Below are 18,924 nucleotides of genomic sequence, written 5' to 3'. Positions count from 1 at the left end.
CTTTTTCTGGTTCAGCATATCTGAAAGCACACCCCTAGTCTGGACCATTAATTCAGATTCATAGACTTTCACAATATTTGAATCATCAGATGTGCAAGGAGCTGAATAAAAGTGATAATTCCTAGTCATTCATTTCAATAGCATAAGTTTCTTATCATGCGCTGCCTATTCTTCCAGCCCTACATTAGCATGTCTGAACTGCCTAATATTCCTTCTTCATATGTAGACATCTCTGAGAAAGGCACAAAATTCTCCACAGCATAATGTACTTCAGCACAGTAAACAACCAAGGGTACTATGTTGTACGCAAGACACACTGTTATCTTCCATCAGCAGAGAGACTTTACTTCCCTGACAAACCTGGCTCCAGACATCTAGCATAATCTGGATCATACTACGTTTTGTCAATAACAGGCACAGGTTCCTAAATTTGTATGACATTTATCCACTGATTATCGCAAACACCTACAATCTGCTGTTTCAGACAGATATTTTACAAACTAGTGTGACATTAAAAAATGTTATGAGATAGAAAGCATACTTTAGGAAAAGGAGCAGTATTGTTTCCATCTGATTTTCTTGGTAGCAAAAGCCTCTGAAAATTTACTAAAGATTTTAAAAAGAACTGTTCCCCAACCAATCATTCCAGAATCAAGGATCAAACCACTGAATCTAGAGGCAGTATGTCTAACAGGGAAGAGGGTTCCCATGTTCCTGAGCATAAAGAATATGAGTGTTCATAGAATTTCTTTTTTCTCCAAGCATGAGCTATACAACAAAGCTAAATTATTACAATCACCTGAGCTTCTATATAGCTTCCTATAAAATAAAGTTGGCAGCAGTAACCAGCAGATAATGCCGACTTCAGCTGCTAATATTCACTATACACTTTTTTTCTCCCCCCACCTTTCCCTTTATTTACATATTCCATTCCTTTAAACATCAACACCCACTCACAAAACAACCCTTTCAACTAGCAAAAATTTTGTGGTGCAGGAGAAAGGGTGGCAGTGGAAAGATACCAGACTGGTTAATTCGGCTAATTTCAAATCAAATTTTCAGGATAAAATGTGATTAAGAAATCTGATCGCTATCGTCTTTGTCTCCATAAGTAAACAACAGTAACACACACACGGCTCTTCCTGTGTTTGCACTGAGCGAATTAAGTCAACATTTCTCTACCATTTACTTCTGGTAACAGCGGGCTGACACTAAAGACGCTGAATATGAAGCTGTTTTGTACTCAGATTTACAGATTCTCAACTGACCTATTCCTAAAACAAAAGAAAATTTCTCATATTGGGCAAAGACACTAGGAATAAATCTCTACAGTACTGCTCCATACCCAGTGGGTGGGGAAACTCCTAAAATAAAAGACCCTAGGAAAAAAAAGGATTTTGACTACCCTTGAGCATTACACAACGGGGATACCAGAGTCAAAAAGGGCTACTTTAGACTTGGATCCCATTCCCTCACTCACAAAAGACAGGATTTCCCTTCCTAATCCACTACAGAAAGAAAGAGTCTGGTCCCATCTAACAACAGAAGTGACCACCAAAATAAATTCGGTTCTCTTCACTCGTGTAGAAATTGCCTTTATGGAGATGCACAGAGTGATTTCATATTCAAATCCTCACTCACATACAATAAGAACAAATGGGGCAGAAGAGAGCAAAGCAGTTTCTGCCTAGCATACATATAGAGAACAATTGTCAACAGAAGGAATGTCTGGTGCTCTCCTGCTGAGTAGAGTAAAAAGAAAAATTTCACATCCACAGATAAACCCAGGGAAGCATGAGAAGGTAAATTATATCACCAGAGGGACAACACAGGTGGAACAATTCCAGGGGGAACTCACATCTTACTACACCCAGTGAAAGCAAATGCCAAAAGGCAGGGAGGCGGTGTGGGTTTTCTGCACAGACGAAAGACATTTCATAACTTTTCAACATGGGGGCAAAAGGGAGATCCGACACTTTCAGGAGACCAGGGGAGGGGGGAGGGATAACACTCTAATTGCCAATATTTGTAAATTCCTGTTTTTCCCTCTCTCCCTCTCCTTCCAGCCATTCATCCGTCATATTAAATGATGTGTTTTTATTGTGGTTCATTTCAGAGAACCATACACACAATTCACGGTTGCATCCAGGAAAGAGATTTCATACACACACACACACCACACAACTTCCAACAGAAATAAGAGAGCAGTGTTGAAAATCGCACTAATTTCATATACCCTAAGCTTCTATACCCATGATTTTTCAGCCAAAAAAAAAAGGGGGGGAGTCTTTCCGCACCTTAAAAGAAGAGCAGTAATTGCATTCCAGAACAAGCTTTCCCAAGACTACTGTTTAATTTCTGCACTCTAGTGGGTGGTGATGATTTTCTACTCCTACCATGGGGGGGGGGGAGGAAGGAATTTCATGTGCCTGGACCCTACTGTATGGGGGGAGGGGGATAGCATAGGGGCATCACAGCTGGGAGGGATTTCATTACTCCACCACACTTGACCCGACCCCTAGACACACACCAGGAAATAAACAACACGGGTTTCGTCCACACCTATCTCCAACCCTAAAAGTGCCTCAAAAAGCACCACTCCGACCTGGCTGCCACTTCTTGCTCATCCCCCTAAAGGGACTTTTCAAGCAGGACAACTGTCAGGGGCGGGGAGAGAGAACCTGCCCCCTTCCCAGCAGAGCCCCCCACCGTCCATTTCTCACCTGCACGACACCGACACCTCCACCTTCGTCGCGGGGATGCTGGCGCTGAGCGGGTTAAAATCCCCCACGGTCGCCATATTCCCGTATCTGTCCAGCTTGGACAGCTGCCCCAACAGTTTGTCCGGACCGAACATGGGGGCAGAAAGGCGGGGGGGGGGGAGGAAGCGAAAAGAGGAAAGGGGAGGGAAGAGGTGGCGCTAAGGGAATTTCCCTGGGTCAAGCACCCGAGCGGAGGAGAGAGAGAGAGTGAAAGCAAAGCAAGCGGGTGGTCAGGCGAAGCAGGGAGGGAAGGTTTGGAGAAAGCGAGAAAACAACCAACAACTGACTGACTGACCGACCGGGGGGGGAGGAAGAGCGTGGCGGGGGGGGGGCGATGGAACAAGGCGAAGAAGCGAACTGTGTGTGTGTGTGTGTGTGTGTGTGTGTGTGTGTGTGTGTGGTGCTGTGACGTCACCGCCCAAGCAGAACTCGTGCGTGTGACCCTCTTCCTCCTCCCCCCCCTCCCCTTTAACGGACCACTCTGGGCGATCAGTCGAACGGGGCAAACGCTTCTAACGGTTCGGCCCCTAGCGGCGCGAGGCGGCTCCCCCCTCCCGGCCGCGTAGGAATAGGCGTGGCTTCCTCTCAAACTTCGTTGGAGCTTGGGAGCCGTTCAAAAGGAGAGGGCGGTTATTTTGGGGAGTACCCTCACACACACACACAGACACTTTTTCATGTCGGTTCAACGTCCTTTTTTACGGCTGGCGCCCGTGCCGGCCACAACGTCAAAGCTTCTCAGAGTTGCCTTCATTGCTTGGGCGGCGATTGGCCGCCGTCAGTTTTCTGGCAACGTTTTATTCAGCTCACAGAAGAGAGGGCGTAGTTAGTTCCTCCTTTCAGAAGAGTGCTTTTGGGGGCAGCCCTGAGGGGACGGTAGTGACAGCGTTGGGACGCGGGCACACCCAGGCCCCTTCCGCTGCCCTGAACGCTCAGCCTAACCCGCCAGGATAAAATGCGGCGCTCGCTCGGCTGCTTGGAGAAAGGGCGGGATACAAAAACATGACGGATATATAGAGTTTGAGGCTGAGGCGAATGGCGAAACTTGGACCCGGCTGTGGGTCTTGGGAAAGGCGAGGGCAGGGCGGCTGCTCGAGCCACGACTTGGCCGGGTGCCCAAGCGCTCGACTACCACGCCCGAAAGGGGCCAGCCTGAGCGCGTTTCCTGGGCCATCCCTCCCCAGCCGCTCCCAAGAGGGAAGGGCGAGCGTGTCGGCAAGTCGGCACCGCGACAGCGCGCTGGTTCAAGAGGCAAGTGGCCAAGAGACGCGCGTGCCCGCGCCCCCAGAAGACCCGCGCTTCACGCGTTTGCTGCGTCCGACCAGCTGGACGCCAAGTCTTACTAACTGGCCCGGCTACCTGTCGCTTTCTTCGCCTCTGCTGAACCCAAAGACCATGCCCCTCCAAAGTAATAGAGCCAGAATGCCCACTGAAAAGGGACGGGACTGTGAAGAAATCTGTGTGAGTGTGTGTGTGTGGGGGGGGGGATTCCACTGCTACCTCTTCAGGAGACGGAGTCTTTCCCAGTGGCAATAAAACACATTAAGAATAGTCGACTCCGGATTTTCCAGTCTAAACGCGTGAACCGTTTCACGTGCTCTCAATTCAGGTAAAGTGCACGAATAAATATTATTGCAGGAATACAGATGCATTCCTGGGACTTCACTTAGCAACGCTTGCTAACAAGATAAGGTTAGCGCTTCTGTCACAGGCAGAAACATTTCACTAGGAGCAGGACAATATGCATGTGCGAACCTGCGTTGTGCAAGAATTCCCAAGCGCCAAAGAGAGGCAAAAGAGCAGCCAAGAGCAAGGAGGCTGCGGGAGTGGCTGGCACGCCATTGGGCCGCAGGAGTGATGACAGGAAATTCCTCCACTGCTTGCCAAGCAGTAAGTGCTTCGTTATTTCCCGAAAGCAGTGGGAAGATGCCAGAGAAACGACAAGGAAGTTGCTAGTTTATGCATTCACAAAGGTGAATTTAACAAATATATGCACACAGCAACTTGAGAAACAGGAAGCTCCAGTTTTTGGCTCTTCCAAAAGCCTGCTGCAGTTCATGATGCCAGTGTCTCAGATGAGGCTTCTATCAGCTGCTGTTGATCGTGTTTGTTTCGATTTAGAGCCCATTCAAGTCCAAAGACTTTCAAGGGATAACAGTTCATATCAAGAAACGCATTAGAAAGGCCCCCTCAGTCAATTTAACTTATTCCCAGCCAGTGATGCCAACAGGCCTGGGCAGGATGGTCCTGTCCCTTTAACAGAGGGTCAATGGGATATTTATCTCCATGCCATGAAGCCCATTTCCACTCATTAAAAGAATAGGAAATTTTTCTCTAGGCCTGTTAGCAACACTATTTCCAACATGGCTGTCAGTGTATTAAGAAACCTTAGTACAAGTACATTTAAAACTTACATTCTTTCGCACCAACAGCTGGTATCTTACATTCTTTCGCACCAAAAGCGCTTTGTATCTGAACATTCCTGCACAGTGCAATCCTATGCAGGTTTACTCCAGTCCAGTGATATTCAGAGGCTTGGGAGTCACATAAGCTCTTTTAGGGGCTGTGGCTCAGTGGTGGAGCATCTGCTTGGCATGCAGAGGGTCCCAGGTTCAATCCCCAGCATCTCAAATTAAAAAGGACCATGTGGTAGGTGATGTGAAAGACCCCTGCCTGAGACCCTGGAGAGCCGCTGCCGGTCTGAGTAGACAATACCGACTTTGATGGACCAAGGATCTGATTTGGAATAAGGCAGCTTCATGTGTTCATGTGACATGCCACTGGTGGCTCTTCTAAGCATTGTTCTTCAATTTGTAACCTGCCCCGTGCTCAGTGGGGCTTGTGGTTGACAGGTGGCTCCCACCTTGAAACTGCTGCTGGCACAAGAATGGGTCAGTTGAGAGCCTCTCTGAGGGGCAGGTCTCATGTCAGGGATGAAATTAGATGTGGCTCTTTTGGTTGATGGTAACTGTTAGTGTGGCTCTCTGCAAGCTACAGCATGAGTACAACTTCTCCAGTGTAGGCCCATTGGCCTACGACTGGCCACCAAGTTGATGTATCATCCATAAAACTCATGCCCTGTGCATACACAAGCCTGAGGAGTCATGTCTGCTTCCAGTCTCCAGTTCCTGTGACTTCAATTCTTAAAAAACCATTTCATCCATTCTACTCCCCTCTCCCAAAATAAACTTAATGTCACTAATTCTCCCTCCCCCATTTTGTGGCGTTTCCTGCCTCTGCAAGTCATGTATAAGGACATTTTCCCATGTGAGATTCAAACAGCAGTTTTAATTTGCTTTTAAAATGTCTTTCATCTTAAATCCCCCCATTAAGAGCATTCACATATGATTCATCAAGAGAGGCTCAAAGATGCTTTTGAGCATTGTATAAGAAGATGCTTTAATACATATCCTGGTTAGAGCATGTGTTTAGTTTCCAGAAATGTCTTCTGCTTCTTTCTGAATGAACAATCTTCACGTCATACAGACAGCAGGAGAGACTGAAAGACACTTTTAAATAATTTTACACAGGACATTAACGCCTATCTTACCTAGAAAGATATCCCATTTTAAATTAGATGGGAGGCAGACTTTCCTGCCACAAGCACAATGTAAACTAAATTGTTGTCTTTGACATTCTAAACTGCATTGGCAACCTTCACAAGTGCATTCCAGAAAGGCTTTCATTCCTGAGGCTTTTAGGTTCAGTGTTTTCTCTGACGAGGTTGTTGTTGCACAGCTGAACCCCAGAGGAGTGTAAAACGCTTTAAGATGGGGCTTGAAAAACCTTCTTGGCCAGCATGGTGGAATAAATAAACCATTGCAAAGTCTGAACTCTATTGACTGGTGTGCTAAAGGACTCCATAGGGAAATGCGGAGAAGGGAACTGAGCAAGCAGTTGCTTGGATGTCAACAGAATGGGAGATGGACTATAGGCAGTGAGGGGAAAGAGCAGTGGAGCACTTAAATGGAGCACCTTTAAACAGCATGTTACTTGAGGAACCCTTTCAGTATGACAGTGATACCAAGAATGTTCAGTGCCTAATTCCCTTTGGATCACCCTAGTTTGCATAATCATTATGGTTAAAAAGTAGTTCCAGTCAACCAAATCCATCTTTAGGTTTCATTGACTAGGTCTAAATACAGAACCCAGAAGTGACTACAATTCTTTAGAAAGACAGACAAGCAGGATTGGGATCTGTTCACAGCCAAATATTTTGGATGTTATAAGGCTCCTGTTTCTACTACTGCTTATCATCACAGGGGAAGGACTGTTTGATAGGGCAAACATACAGAATCATATTGGTTTTCATAGAATCATACAGTTGGAAAGGGCCATACAGGCCATCTAGTCCAACATCCTGCTCAATGCAGGATCAGCCTAAAGCATCCCTGACAAGTGTTCAGGGATCCAGGCGCTGCTTCAAGACTGCCAGTGAGGGGAAGTTCACCACCTCCCTAGTCGGCCAATTCCACTGCTGAACAACTCTTACTGTAAAACTTTTTTCCTAACATCCAGCCAGTAACATTTCTGCCGTAATTTAAAACTATTATTATGAGTGCAGGTGGAAATTCGGCAAAGCTGAACAGGAACCCCCCCCCCCCCCAAATACCTTATTGGTATTTTTTGGGTTTTCTTATCCGCCCCCCAAATGGTGGTGATTTAAGGGAGCTGAAAAGCAGATCCTGAATAATGCCAATTTTTTTAGCATTATTCGGGCTGCTTCAGCCCCACCACCACTTTTAAAATGGGGGGGAATCCCCTCTCCTCCCTTCCTCCCCCTCACTTATCTGCTGGCTGTCTGGGTCTCGGAGGTGGCAGGCAGCACAGAGCTGAATGCTGGGCTCAGCTCAACCAGACCCAGCATTCAGGTGATGCAGAGCTGACTGCTCGGTTCAGCCTGCCGCCTCTGAGACCCATGTGGACTTCGGAGGCAGCTGGAATTTTTCAGGTTTGGGTTTAATAAACCCAAACAAATTCAAATATCTGAAAAAGCCGAAACCCTTCCCCTACCAATATGAGGATTCATTTTTTCTGAATTTTTTGGTATTCCCTGGAGGTCTCCTAAGTGGCAACATTTCAAATACTTAAAGAGAACAATCGTGTCCCCCCCTGAACCTCCTCTTCTCTGAACTGAACATTTCTAAGTCCCTCAGCCTTTCCTCGTAGGGCTTGTTAGCAAGGCCCCTGATCATCCTGGTTGTTCTCCTTTGCACCCGCTCCATACTGTCCACATCCTTTTTTAAATGCAAACCTCCAGAACTGCAAGCAGTACTCCAGGTGTGGCCTGACCAATGTACTGTGACATCTTGCGATTTGGATTTTATGCCTCAGTTGATACATCCCTAGAACATATTAGCCTTTTTTGCCGCTATATCACACTGGTGGCTTATACTTTGCTTCAGTCCACCTGTACCCCCCAAGATCTTGTTCACACACACTGTTACCCAGAAGTGTATCCCCCATCCAGTATGCATGTTTTTCATTTTTCTTACCCACATGTAGAACTCTGCACTTATCCTTGTTGAATTGCATCTTGTTCACATCTGCCCACTTTTTCAGTGTGTTCAGATCTCATTGAATTCTATCTCTATCTTCTTCTGTGTTGTACTCCTCCCAATTTGATGTTATCTGCAAATGTAATGAGTAATCCCTCCACCCCATCATCCAGATCATTTATAAAAATATTGAAAAGAACCAGGTCTAGAACACAGCCCTGTAACACCCCACTGGTAGGGCTGAGCATATCAGTAAACCCAAACCAAAAATAAAGCAGAAAATCGGCTTATTTTTGGCTCGGGTTTACCGGGAGTGGGGGAACCACTTGAATCAGCTGAGCCAAATAGGCAATTCCCAAAAATTAATTATTTAATTTTAATTAAATTAATTATTCGGCTTTTCCGGTTCGGGGGGTGACAATTTTGGAGGTAGAGTCCCAAAATTCTCCTTGCATGACCTCCAAAGTTTGGTGAAGATTGGGTAAGGGAGTCCGATTTTATGGTGTCTGGAAGGGGTCACCGGCATGGTGTAGTGGTTAAGAGCAGTGGTTTGGAGCGGTGGAGTCTGATCTGGAGAACCGGGTTTGATTCCCCACTCCTCCTCATGAGTGGCAGAGACTAATCTGGTGAACTGGATTTGTTTCCCCACTCCTACACACGAAGCCAGCTGGGTGACCTTGGGCTTGTCACACACTTTCAGCCTCACCCAACTCACAGGGTGTCTGTTGTGGGGAGGGGAAGGGAAGGTGATTGTAAGCTGGTTTGAGTCTCCCTTAAGTGGTAGAGAAAGTCGGCATATAAAAACCAACTCTTCTTCTTCATAGAGAAACATTGCAAAGTTTGCAATATACCACTAACATAGCATAAGAAGAGGGCCTCTGTATGGCCAGGCGTAGACACAAAAAACTACACAGGTATTTCATCATATTTAGGGACTTATTATTACCTGTTTTGATATATTAGCTAGTACCCTATTTGCTAGCTTTAACAAAAAAAATTGTTTTGGAGGGAAAGGGTTAAAAGAAATATGATTTACAAACTGTACATCCAGTCAAGAATAAATGAAATGTGTGTCAGTGAATAATTACTTTCTAACGTTGCTCCTTCCAAGTTTTAGGGTATAATTGAACTTGACTGCCACAGGATGCAAACATCCCCCCATCTCCTCTGTTTTCTTCCTTGTAGGTCATTAATTAGTACATATCAAGAAAAGACAACTTTCATGACTCAGATTCTTTGCATTCCAAAAATACTATTTATGGAAGGACTTTTTTTTCTTGTGCATTAACCTTCCTTTTAAAACTGAATCTGAATTTTCTTTCTGTACTTCTTTAAAATTCAATTTTCAAATGCTACTTGGTAATGCATTTTGACATGATAATTCAATGAGAGTTGCAAAACTTGACAGAAATGATAAGGAGAATTCCTCCGCCCAAGCCTGTTATAGAATGATAAGGATGTTTTGCTCAATAGAGGCTTCGAAAATGGCCTACCTCTGGCCAAAGTTTTTACCTGTCAACTGCTATTGGGATCATGATGTATATGTGGCTTCCAATCCTGCCTCTGCTTCCCTCTGTGAGTAGCTAATGCAGGCTCAAGGACAGAACTGTTTTGGAAGTGACTTATTCATGTACTTTGAACACATAAAATCATAGAATTGGAAGGGAACACCAGGGTCATCTAGTCCAACCCCCTGCATAATGCAGGAAACTCAAAACTACCTTCCCCCTACACCCCCAGTGACACCCACTCCATGTCCAGAAGATGGCCAAGATACCCTCCCTCTCATCATCTGTCTAAGATCATAGAATAGCATTGCTGACAGATGGCCATCTGACCTCTTCTTAAAAACCTCCAGAGAAGGAGCACTCACCACCTCCCAAGGAAGCCTGTTCCACTGAGGAACCGCTCTAACCATTATAAAACTCTTTCTAATGTCTAAATCAAAAACTCTTTTGATTTAATTTCAACCCAACATGAAACTGCCTGATGGCGAGTCAGGCCATTGGTCCACAAAGGTCAATATTGTCTGCCCTAGAATCATAGAGTTAGAAGAGACCACCAGAGTCATCTAGACCAACTCCCTGCACAATGCAGGAAATTCACAACTACCTCCCTTCCACACACCCAGTGACCCTGACTCCATGCCCAGAAGATGGCAACAAAAACCCTCCTGGATCTCTGGTCAATCTGGCCTGGAGGAAAATTGCTTCCTGACTTCAGGGTGGTGATTGGCATTACCCTGGGCAAGTAACTGAAGATGGTTATCATATCGTCCCTCAGTCGTCTCCTCTCCAGGTTATACATACCATGCTCCTTCAACCTTTCCTCATAGGACTTGGTCTCCAGACCCCTCACCATCTTTATTGCCCTCCTCTGGACATGTTCCAGGTTGTTTACATCCTTCTTAAATTGTAGTGTCCAAAACTGAACACAATACTCTAAGTGAGGTCTGAGCAGAGCAAAGTGATACCCTCACTTTGCGAGATCCGGACACTATACTTCTGTTGATACAGCCTCGCATTTGCCTTTTTAGCTACTGCATCACACTGCTGACTCATGTTCAGTGAATGGTCTACTAAGACCCCTAGATCCTTTTGCTTATACTACTGCCAAGACAAGTCTTGACCCTAACTGGCAGCAACCCTCCAGGGTCTCAGGAAGAGGGCTTTCCCACCTACCACCAGATCTTTTTAACTGGAGATGCTGTTGGGGATTGAACCTGGGTTGCATGAAAAAGGTTGCATGCACCATTGAGTCACAGCCCACCCCTTAAGGATAACGTGTAGCATATACTTATCTGGGCAGGGCACCAGCATTCCAATGGTTTTGACTGATCATTGCATTTGTCCTAGGGATGCCAGCCTCCAGGTGGAACCTGGGGAACCCCAAGAATTACAGCTCATCTCCAGACTACAGAGATCAGTTCCACTGGGAAAAAATGGGTGCTTTGGAGGATGGACTATATGGCATTGTACCCCACTGAGGTCCCTGCCCTCCCCAGATTTCATTACCAAATCTCCAGGAATTCCCCAATCTGGATCTGGCAAACATGCCCCCATCCTCCACCGGTGGCCAACGGGCACCTGGCAATCCTAATTTGTCCTACTCCATGAGCTAGAGAGAGGCAAGTGCAGGCTTGGCTCTAGAGGCTGGTGAAGCCAGATATTTTGCCAGATCCTCAGCAAAAGGCCCAGAGTCTCAGCAAAGTCTCTATTCTTATTTTTGCATGTTAATTGCTTTAACACCCCTAATGCTAATGCTGTGCTAAATTGGATCAAAACCATCTATACCATAATCCCATTAGGGAGAATGGCATTCGTTATGGCTTTTTGAGGTTGGTCGGTCGGTCGGTCTCTCTCTCTCTCTCTGTGTGTGTGTGTCAAGTGCCATCAAGTCACAGTGGACTTATGGCATCCCCTTATGGGGTTTTCAAGGCAAGAGACTAACAGAGGTGGTTTGCCAGTGCCTTCCTCTACATAGAGACCATGGTATTCCTTGGTATTCCCATCCAAATCCCAACCAGGGCTGACCCTGCTTAGCTTCAAAGATCTGATGAGATCCCGCTAGTAGGGCTGTTGAATTTAAAAAAATTCGGTATAGTTCGGATTCGGCTGAATTCGGCCCGTTTAGATTCGGGATATGCCGAAGTCCGAACTCCCCCGCTTCGGGTCCGTGCAATTCGGCGGGAATTCAAAGTTCGGGAAAAAAATTCGGCCGAATAAAGCCATTAAAAACACAAGCGCACCTTTCCGCGGCTCTGGGGGGTGCATTTTGGGGGGTAGAGGTCCCAAACTTTCAGCAGAGCTTCAAAGAACCCCCAAGTTTTGTAAAGATTGGGTCAGGGGGGGCTGAGATATGGGCCCTGAAAGGGGTCCCCCCACCCTTAATGTGCATCTCTGAGCAGAGCTTGCCGCCCACGTACAAAGCTCCCAGCCCCGACAAACAGCTGAGAAGTTTTTTATGAATGAGGGAAAACCTGAAGACACACAACTGAAACCCCCCCCTCAAACCAGGGAGAGAGAGACTCGAGGGGGAACACACACCCCAGGCAGAACCGGCAAAAGCCCCCATTGGCTTCCCCCCCACCCACAGAAACTGCTCCCTCCCCACACACACAGAGACTCTGCTTCCCCCCCACACACACACACACAGGAGAAAAATTATAGATTAAAGCCCCCAAAGGAGTCTTACTGTGGCTGTCTTCTGTTCCATCAGGAGGGGCTGGGGAGGACTGGGTAATCCAAGACGTTTCCATTTAGGCACGGGACGTTTTGCTCTGGAGGAGATGCATACAGGATCCCATTCATCCCAACAGGGAAAAGGGGAAAGGGGAAAGCCCATATCTCGGGACCCCCTGACCCAATGTTTACAAAACTTGGGTGGTCTCTTAAGAAGGCTTGTCTGAAGCTCCGCTCAAAGTTTGGGATCTGCACCCCCAAAAATGCGCCCCCTGCAGCCACAGAAAGAGAAAAGGGGGAGCCAATATTTCTGCCCCACTGAACCCATCTTTACAAAGCTTGGGTGGTATGTTAAGAAGGATTGTCTGAAGCTATGCTGAAAGTTTGGGGGCTGTATCCCCAAAAAAGCGCCCCCTGCAGCCACGGAAATGGAAAAGGGGGGGAGGTAAAAGGGGTGGAGCCCATATCTCGAGACCCCCTGACCCAATGTTTACAAAACTTGGGGGGTATCTTAAGAAGGCTCATCTGAAGCTCCACTGAACGTTTGGGGTCTGTACCCCCCAAAATGCACCCCCTGCAGCCATGGAAAGAAAAAAGGGGGGAGCCCATATCTCGGGACCCCCTGACCCAATGTTTACAAAACTTGGGTGGTCTCTTAAGAAGGCTTGTCTGAATCTCTGCTGAAAGTTTGGGGTCTGTACTCCAAAAAATACGCCCCCTGCAGCCACAGAAAGGAGTGAATGTGCACAAGCACCCCCCCACACACACACCCGAGGATTTCCCTCTCTCTCCCCGGCCGGCCCACACATCAGCTGATTCCTCCAGTACTCAGTCCTGACTGACTGGCCAGAAGAAGACCCAGCTTGGCCACCGATTGGCCGGGGGAGGAGAATGCTGCTTACTGACGTTTATGCTGCTTTCTGACTCCCCGAATTGGCTGGATTTATTCGGGAACTCCCGAAGTTGCTGAATTCGACCCCCCCCCTCCGGTTGCCCGCCATTTTTGAGTTCGGTTCGTCCCAAACTAAAAACCACCGAATCAGGGGAAATTCGGCTGTTTTTCAGTTCGGGCCGAACCGAATCAACAGCCCTACCAGCTAGCCTGGGCCATCCAGGGCCATGTCCGCACTTACCATTTGCAGCTCCGATTTCTGCGGGCTTTCCTTGCATGTTCCCACTTCATCTCACCCGAAGGATTCCGAGGACGTCTCCAGAACACAATTCCTCCACATCCGCTTATTCGTCGAATTAAAAAAATAAATAAAACATCTTCCACCTCCTGAGCCTTAAAGTGGGAGGGGGCTTGCTGGTTTTGTGAGGGTGGTGGAGGCTATGGGCTGGACCTGCTGCCAGGTGCCTTTTCCCCTCCCTGTGACCATCTCGTCGATCAGCTGATCAGTGGGCCAGGGAGTTGGCGAGGCCTGGTCACTCTGGGAGGGGGTGTTTGCGCCGGTTCCCAGTGCGGCTGCCTCCCGCTCACGTTGCCTGGCCCAGTCCTGGCCCTTTCCAAGGCTGGGATTCCACTGGCGGTGGGTAGGGTTGCCAACCTCCAGGTACTAGCTGGAGATCTGCTGTTACAACTGATCTCCAGCCGATAGAGATCGGTTCAGCTGGAGAAAATGACAGCTTTGGCAATTGGACTCTATGGCATTGAAGTCCCTCCTCTTCCCAAACCACGCCCTCCTCAGGCTCCACCCCAAAAACCTCCCGCTGGGGCCAAGAGGGACCTGGCAACCCTAATGGCGGGGTATAAGTCCAGGTGAGCCTCGGATGAGGCAGTCACAATGCAGAGGCAGGCAATGGCAAACTACTTCTGAACAGCTCTTGCCTTGAAACCCCCGAGGGTCACCATAAGTCAGCTGTGACTTGACAGCAAAGAAAAAAAATAGGGAGATTGAGATTCATAATAAATACACAGGGAGATTTGTACCCATAGAAGAGAATGCAGCTTACACTAGTAGTATGTTTTGAAAACTGAGCTTTTAATCTCCAATTGTCAGCATTAAGTTTTACAACTGAAATTTGCATGCAATAATTGCAGCTGAAATGAAACTGGTATGAATGGAAATGAAAGCATGATATGTCTATAAATCCAGTTCCACATGAAAATAAACTGTTAGCTGAGTAAATGTTTTCATAGAAACATTATCCAGCCCCGCTAAGTAGATCCTTTATTTAAATGTTAATACACTTGGTTCGCATGTTTAAGAACCCTTGAAAATGTGGGAGTGAAGGATTTGCATATACACAACAGGCTTGAAGCCCAGGTCATTAAACTGATCAAAACGGCCACAGTCCAACACAGTTAGGTGTACTTAAGCCCCTTGATTTCGGCGGGTTTAACCTATCGGATTGTGGCCAATATGCTTAATCGGAGTTTCTACAAAAACAGATTTGGTTTCTTTGGCTTAACGGGAACAAAACCTTATTATACTCACATGACACAAATGCACTGAGAAAGCATGACACAATTAATGCATTTCCAGTTTTTAAAAAATGTAGTATGTGATAAAACCAAAAAGCTGGAACCAATGCCTTATTTTTAGTGTTTCACCCTAGCTTTGGGTTTTTTTAAACATATTTTCTTAGTCACAAGCTTCTCATTATGCATGCCATAAGGACAAAATTCCTGAAACAAAAAGGTCCCCTTTCACAGCTGCAAAATGGTTCTAATTGGCTTTAATTGTCTCCTGATTGCTTAATCTCTTTACTGGTTTGGTGTAAGTGTGTGCATGTGTGTGGAGAATGTGCTTACAGAAACCCGCCCCCCCCCTCTCTTGGAAGCGGAAAGGAATGCTCTGCTTCCAAATAAATGGGATCATTCTGAGATGCAGAACAGAACTTGTTTTTTAATAATTTAAGAATTAGGTAAAAGACAAGTGGGGACCCACAAGAAACTTGCGGGAGCAGCTATTCTATCCCCCCACGTTTGCTTCCTCCCCTCTCCCCCTCCTTCTCTCCCTCCTACCACCCCTTTCTTACTCTCTCCTCCATGACTGTCACTTTTTCTCTCTTTTTGCCCCCACCCATCACTCTCTTTTTCTGCCTCCCCACCTCTTATCTCTTTCTCCCCCTCACCTGATTACTCTCTCTTTCTGTCCCCATCACTCTCCTGGCCTCCCGCCCGCTTCCTTCCCCCTCCCCCCCAGCAGCAGTGGCAGCTCTCCCAGAATCACAATGGATCTCCCAACTACAAAGATCAGTTCCCCTTAGGGTTGCCAGCTCCAGGTTGGGAAATTCCTGGAGATTTGAGGGTAGAGCCTTGGGAGGGTATGGTTTGGGGAGGGGAGCAACCTCAGCAGGGTATAATGCCATAGACTCCACCCTCCAAAGCAGCCATTCATTTTCTCCAGGGAAATTGATCTCTGTCATCTGGAGATCAGTTGTAATTCCAAGTGATCTCCAGCCCTCACCTGGAGGTTGGCATCACTAGTTCCACTGGAGGGAATGGGGAGAGATAGGTTAAGATAACACAGCAACCCTTATCCTGGCCCCATCAATAGAGGCAAAAAAAAAAAAAGCTAAGAAGGAAATAGGGGAGCTTCCTGGCAATTTTATACTATTCTTTAGAGATACCCCTCCCAATCTGCTCCATGTGTGCTAGTAAAACAGTGTTTCATGCTGAGCAATTATTATGTTCCTGTATATAAAATCTAGCTGTTTGGCTGAAAAACAGCAAATGAAGGATAATGAATCATGCTAATGAGAATTGTTATTACTTTCCAGAGTGGGATGTTGATGGACTGCTACATATTTCAGTGTAAAAGGTAGTATTATTTAACTTTCAGTAATTTGGTGACAGAAGTACGGGAAAGTAGCCATCGTGTTAATGATTTTTGATAATGATGCTCAAAATAGAACACATTGTGAATTCCAGATAAAGAAAGGAATCCGTCATGAAAACAATGGAACAGTTAGGAATGGAAGTGGGAAGTAGCCAAAGTGGTTAAATAACAAAAGAGGTTAAAAAGAGAAGCCATAGCCATCTGTACCTTTTAAGAAGTCTCCAAGTGGCTTATAATTGCCTTCCCTTCCCCTCTCCTCAACAGGCACCTTGTGAGGTAGATGGAACTGAGAGAATCCTGAGAGAAATGTGACTGGCCCAAGATCACCCAGCAGGCTTCATGTGGAGGAATGGAGAAACAAACGCAGTTCTCCAGATTAGAGTCTGCCACTCTTAACCACTATACTACGCTGGCTCTTCACTACACCATGCTGGTAAAAGTGTAAATCAATCCCAAGATCACACAAGCGAATGTCTTCCCCATGTTCACTCCAATTCATGGGGGTCACAGGAAAATGGTCACCCCATGGTGACCCCTAATCACACCAGACTGTATGAATATCATCATCATGTACTCAGTATGATTGACTTGGCAAATTCTTCACTTGAAGTAGCGTACAAAAAGATAACTTTTCTGTGGAAGTTAGTGTGCAGTAGAGGTGCGCATCTGTCTGCCACCACAGGCAGAGCACTTTCTCACTGCCCAGCTGCAACACTGAAGGCAGCCATAGTAATAGACCACTGGTGTTGTGGTGGCTGAGAGGAAAACATCTCTCCCACAATAATGTACTTCCTAACACAGGTTCTGGGACCAGGGTCTGCAATAAACCAAGATGCCAACTCTGTCCCCATATTCACTCTGACAACACAGTCACCAGACCGAACAACACCAGCCAAACCATCTCCGGTTCATTCACTTGTTTAGGGCCAAACTAGATGTGCTTATTTTTAAAGGATTGGGTCTGGGTTGCCCAGACCCAGCTCAGGTTCCAACAGCCACACAGCAGCTGCAGGGAATATCTTTTTAAAAATAAAGGAGAGCTGTTTGGGCTCAGAAGGCTTCTGCGAAGGGAGGGGAGGTTCTTTCTCCCCAAACAATTTTCCCATGTCAAAACAGTTTTTTTTGGGGGGGGGGTTATTTCCCCATTTTTGCTGCTCCCTGTGCACACATCTAGTTTGACTGTGCAGAATATAGTTTGCTTGGTTTTTTTTTTAATTATACACTAGACTGATTAAGCCGTCCATGATTTAAAAAATACATTGACAACTTTATGAGAAATCTGGTGAGATAAAGAAATGTTCCTACACATGTATGTGGCCATGGATATGATACACCAAAATGTTCTTCTAGGTAACTCCTGTGGAGATAAATGGAAGGCTAGCTTATACATCTCCATTCTAATAGGACTTTTGTGGAATTACCCGCCTCTGAGCTGTGCTGTAAGCCTTTTTCCATACAAATTTACACATATGTTATCATTTTTCTCCCAGTACACTGAGAGTTCTGTATAGTTTCCCTTTGGTGTGTTAAAGGCAAAAAAGAATATTCTGGTTAACACATTTTGTTCTGGAAACAACACATTCAAATTGAACGTGGCCTGATTCCAAGTCTAGCAATAATTTTACAAAACCAGAGCAATCTGCATAGGTTTGTCTTTGCTCTGCCACTGTCAAGCACAATAGAATAGGCAGATACTGACATGTGGCGTTTCAGGGGAGCTCAGCTTTGGTTAAGGCACAAAATTCAAGCTTCAATCCAAGCCCCTGCTAGTGTGTGTTTGTGTGGGGGGAGGAATCATGCTAAACATTTCCAGTATTGTTTTGATGGAGTGGAGTGAGTACTTGCCAGGTCCCTCTTTGCCACTGGTGGGAGGTTTTTGCGGCGGAGCCTGAGGAGGGCAGGGTTTGGGGAGAGGAGAGACTTCAATGCCATAGAGTCTAATTGCCAAAGCAGTCATTTTCTCCAAGTGAACTGATCTCTATCGGCTGGAGATCAGTTGTAATAGCAGGACATCTCCAGCTACTACCTGGAGGTTGGCAACCCTATTTATGATGAAGGTACAGTTCACACATCATATTGATGATCTATCTGTAATTGCAGTGAATGAGGGTGGACCAGAATGTTAAAATAGTCTGGGAGCAAGGTGAGCCAAGTAGTTTTGCAGAGCCCATTCTACTCAGACCTGGGCCATAGCGCCAATGAGCCTTTACCCAGTGTCATTGCCACTGTTGCCTGGGTCTGAGCAGGGGCCCCTGCAGTGCTGCTGCTTGGCTCAGCTTGCTTGAGACAACCAACACAGGATATTATTTGCCATCCTAAACAGTTACTGAAAAGCATTAGGATGACGCCCTAAATCAGTGGTTCACAACCTTTTTGGTATGGTGACCCATCCAGGACTGTCCCAAGGTTTTTTTGACACCTTAGGCAAACTGTGACCTTGGCACCTATCTAGATCAACGTTCAGTTTTCTACAGTGGCTAACCAGATGTTTCTGAGAAACCAACAAACGCTGCACAAAGGGCACAGCTGCCCCCACTATGAACCCAAAGCAAGTGGCATTCTGACATACATTGCCTTTCATATAGTTAGGGTTGCCAACCTCCAGGTACTAGCTGGAGATCTCCTGCTATTATAATTGATCTCCAGCCAATACAGATCAATTCACCTGGAGAAAATGGCCACTTTGCCAATTGGACTCTAT

At 46.3% G+C, this 18,924-nt stretch overlaps 1 protein-coding gene across 1 annotated transcript in view; it reads right to left on the bottom strand.

Annotated features, from left to right (window-relative positions):
- The window catches only part of CPNE8 (copine 8), a 68,635-nt gene extending 65,706 nt beyond the window's left edge, over positions 1-2,929 (bottom strand). Inside the window, exon 1 of the mRNA XM_056847228.1 lies at positions 2,724-2,929. Coding sequence (XP_056703206.1) covers positions 2,724-2,857 — 134 coding nt within the window. The 5' untranslated portion in view covers positions 2,858-2,929. The remainder of the gene's footprint in view (positions 1-2,723) is intronic.
- Between the last annotated feature and the right edge of the window lie 15,995 nt (positions 2,930-18,924).

The sequence above is a fragment of the Euleptes europaea genome, chromosome 3 (assembly GCF_029931775.1).
Source record: "Euleptes europaea isolate rEulEur1 chromosome 3, rEulEur1.hap1, whole genome shotgun sequence".
NCBI lineage: Eukaryota > Metazoa > Chordata > Lepidosauria > Squamata > Sphaerodactylidae > Euleptes > Euleptes europaea.
The sequence above is the reverse complement of the archived record's forward strand: the minus strand, read 5'-3'. Positions and strand labels throughout refer to the sequence as shown.